This window comes from Octopus bimaculoides, chromosome 16 (assembly GCF_001194135.2).
Source record: "Octopus bimaculoides isolate UCB-OBI-ISO-001 chromosome 16, ASM119413v2, whole genome shotgun sequence".
Taxonomy (NCBI): domain Eukaryota; kingdom Metazoa; phylum Mollusca; class Cephalopoda; order Octopoda; family Octopodidae; genus Octopus; species Octopus bimaculoides.
The window spans coordinates 14038683-14042594 of NC_068996.1; the positions used below are offsets into that span (position 1 = coordinate 14038683).

The 3912-nt window shown below is 37.1% G+C and overlaps 2 protein-coding genes across 4 annotated transcripts in view; one reads left to right on the plus strand and one right to left on the minus strand.

Annotated features, from left to right (window-relative positions):
- LOC106873734 (carboxypeptidase D) overlaps positions 1–3912 on the minus strand; it is a 471768-nt gene that overhangs the window by 197870 nt on the left and 269986 nt on the right. The window lies entirely within an intron of this gene.
- Positions 2459–3449, plus strand: LOC106870959 (uncharacterized). The gene is made up of 2 exons (XM_014917206.1): positions 2459–2856; positions 3440–3449. Exons 1-2 carry the CDS (start codon positions 2459–2461, stop codon positions 3447–3449), a joined length of 408 nt encoding a protein of 135 aa, XP_014772692.1.

The following is a 3912-nucleotide window of genomic DNA, read 5'->3' on the forward strand; positions in this document are numbered from 1 at the left end:
ATATATATGTATGTGTGTGTGTATATACATACATATATATACGCACGCACATTCATATGCACATACATACGCACATACATACATACATACATACATACATACATACATACATACATACATGCATATATATATACATGTGTGCGTGTGCGTCACTTTCTGCTTGTTTTGTCACCTACCACGACTTGACAAGCGGTGTTGGGTTGTTTATGACCATGTAACAGAGCGGTTCGACAAAGACATTGATAAAATAAGTACCAGGCTCTCAAAATGAGCACAGCATTTAACTTGTTTGATTAAATGCGTTTGGGGAGGTGCCCCACCATAGCTAGCCACAGTCCAATGGCTGAAATAAATAAAAGAGGAAAGAAAGATTAATATATAAGGAGCGGCTGTGTGGTAAGTAGCTTGCTTACTAACCACATGGTTCCGGGTTCATTCCCACTACGTGGCAACTTGGGCAAGTGACTTTTACTTTAGCCTCGAGCCGACCAAAGCCCTGTGAGTGGATTTGGTAGACGGAAACTGAAAGAAGCTCGTAGTATATATATATGCGTGTGTATATGTTTGTGTCTGACCCCCCCCCCCTCAACATCGCTTGACAACCGATGCTGGTGTGTTTACGTCCCCGTAACCTAGCGGTTCGGCAAAAGAGACCGATAGAATAAGTACTGGGCTTACAAAGAATAAGTCCTGGGGTCGATTTACTCGACTAAAGGCGGTGCTCCAGCATGGCTGCAGTCAAAGTGACTGAGACAAGTAAAAGAGTAAAAAAATAAAAAAATATATAAGCGCAGCCATTCTTATGTTGTTAGAAGTTTGCTTCCAAACCACACGGTCCCAGGTTCTTCCCCCATTGCGCGGAACCTTGAGCAAGTATCTTCTGTTATAGTCCTGAGCCGACCAAAGCCTTGCCATTAGATTTAACTGACGGAAACTGAAAGAAACCCGTTGTGTATATGCGTGTGTGTGTGTTTGTGTGTGCGTGCACGTACGTATGTGTGTGTGTATATATATATATATATATATATATATATATGCAAACATATCTTCATGTATGTATCTTTTGTATGTTTGTCCCCCACCACCGCTTGACAACCTGTATTGATACTCTTACATCTCCGTAACATAATTGCTTGCCAAAGGAGTATGATAGGAAATGAACGAGGCTTTAAAAAGATGCCGAAGTACTGGGAGCTATTCGTTTGGTTAGCTCTAACCGCTATCCAATAATTGAAACAAGTAAAATATAAAAGTTAACCACCGGGTTCCATTTGCTGGGCTGAAACTTTCAAGTTGGCGCTCCAGCATGTTTGACCACTGTCCAGTAACTACAAGCAGGTAACTGATAAAGATAAGTGATGCCATCGAATTGTTCGACTAAAACAAAACCCCTTCAAGTTGGTGTTCTACCGTTGCCGTAATCCAATGATGCAGTATGTAAACAAATAAAAGCAATATCAAATATATATATTGGGGTCGATTTGTTCGACTAAACGCTTCAAGGTCGTGTCTCCGTATGACCGGTCACAGTCCAATGACCAAAACAAGTAAAAGATAAAAGATTATTAAATACCCAAGTGATTGAAAAAGTTGTTCTAAATATATTGCTCAAATGTCTTCAGAGAATAAAAAAAAAAAATCCTATACTCTGGGAGATATTAATATATGTAATTTAGACAGAGGGATTAATGGAAACTAGACAGATAGTTTGATTTATTGTCGAAGACGACAAGATAATGAAATGATCTTCTAATCAATAGATCAATTCGTCTGGAGGAGAATATATATATTTGATTGAAATGAAAGAACTATAACAATGTCTTTTAAATTTTGGTAAAAGGACGGAAAGTTCAGTAAATATAAAGATCTAGAAATCGAAATACAAAATACATAGCTTTATAAAGTGAAAACCATCTCAGATGTTGAGAGTATCCTTGGTGTAATACAAAAAGGATAAGATCTCAGTGTACCCTTCTTTCACAGAGATCCAACAGATTGTGTTGATAAATACCAGCTTCACCCTTAGAAAAGCACTATTAATGTACAGGTTGTTCCAGAAAGATTTACCCTTGTTTAAATCTTCCTAAAGAATATCAATTCGGATAAATATTATCTACATTTTAATTAAAAATAGGCATATGCCTTTTGATCAAATTGTCTATTGTTTCGTTCGTCTATAACAATGTTTGTAAACAAACATGGCGTCGAAATTAAAACGTGATCAGTTTGTCACTTTAAAAACAACTGTAGTGAGCAACAAGGACATAAGAAAATAGTTGAATGCGTGCCGTAAAACAGTGTTCAATACCTAAAAACGGTTTATGGACTCCTCTACCACCTCTAGTTGGCCAATTCCTGATCAGAAACGATCAATTCGTACAAAACAAACTGTTGAAGCTGTGAAGAAGCGAAGGAACCAAAATCCCTGCAGAAGGGCAATGCAAACTGCAAATCGTCAATGCACAGGATTTTTAAAAAGGATTTGCAGCTAACTGATTACAAGAAACCATCCTGGCACTTAATTTCATCAGATTCTAAGAAGAAACGGCTCGACAGGGGTAAAACCATATTAACTGAGGTGAAGCGCACCGCTAAGAAAGCATTGATCTGGTCCGACGAGAAGATCTTCACCGTGGAGGCAGTTACCAACAGGCAGAATGACAGGCTTTACGCTCGTAATGCAGGAGACTCGCTTGAATGTAGCAAGAGTCATTTCTGTCATCAGAAGCCAACTTCACTCATGGTGTGGGCCACAGTTGCATCTGATGGGTCCAAGTCTCCCTTGATCTTCATCGATGTTGGCGTCAAGATCAACAGTGAAGTTTATACAGAAATGTGGGATGAGTGTTACCCTGGGTAGTAGTAGTAGTAGTATTAGTAGTAGTAGTAGTAGTAAAATGTAACATACTAAAGCTAAAACTATCCCTGTTATTGTAGGTGCCCTGGTATAACTAAGGGATTTCGGGAACAAAGAAATAACATCGCTGGAGACCCTTCTCTCACAGAAATCCATAAGAATTTTTAGACAGAATTGTTAGCACGCGGAACATAATGATTATCGGCATTTCTTCGGCAAAATATTAATAATAATAATGATGATGATGATGATGATGATGATAATAATGATAATAATAATGATGATAATAATAATAATAATAATAATAATAATAATAATAATAATAATAATAATAATAATAATAATAATAATAATAATCGTGATAATAATATGATGTAGTATCTTAAAATGAAAATTGTCTTTGTTATTGCAGATGTTCTTGTTAAGATAAAAATGTAATGCTAGAAACAGCTAAATAATATCTCAGGAGACACATCTCTGACGAATATTCTCACATCTTTAGAAAAATCCTCCTATCAACGTAAATTAATGTTTTGTACTGTGTTATGTTATATTTCTATACTGTACTCCCTAAATTTTCAGTTATATCTGAACATCGCTAAACCTTCATTTTCCCTAGGTCTCTAGGTGTGATCCAGCAAGACATTGCAACAACCTATCAGAAGTATGTATATAACGTCCCAGAAGATCCATCTCTCAAAGAAATCCAAAAGATTGTGTCGGCAATTCTGCCCACACCCTTAGAAAAACACTAACAGCTTCAGTTGAATGTCTCGTGTTGTGTTGCATCATATGAGCATACTCCTATACTGTCCTCCCCACTTCACTTCCCAAAGTCTGAATTACATCTAAACAACTTTTAACCTTCTGTTGCTTTAGATCACTGTCTGTCGCTCAGAAAGTGGTTGCACCAAATGCAGATTGAAAAGATAATAATGATGATGATGATGATGATGATGATGATGATGATGGTGATGATGGTGATGATGGTGATGATGGTGATGATGATGATGATGATGATGATGATGATGATGATGATGATGATGATGATGATG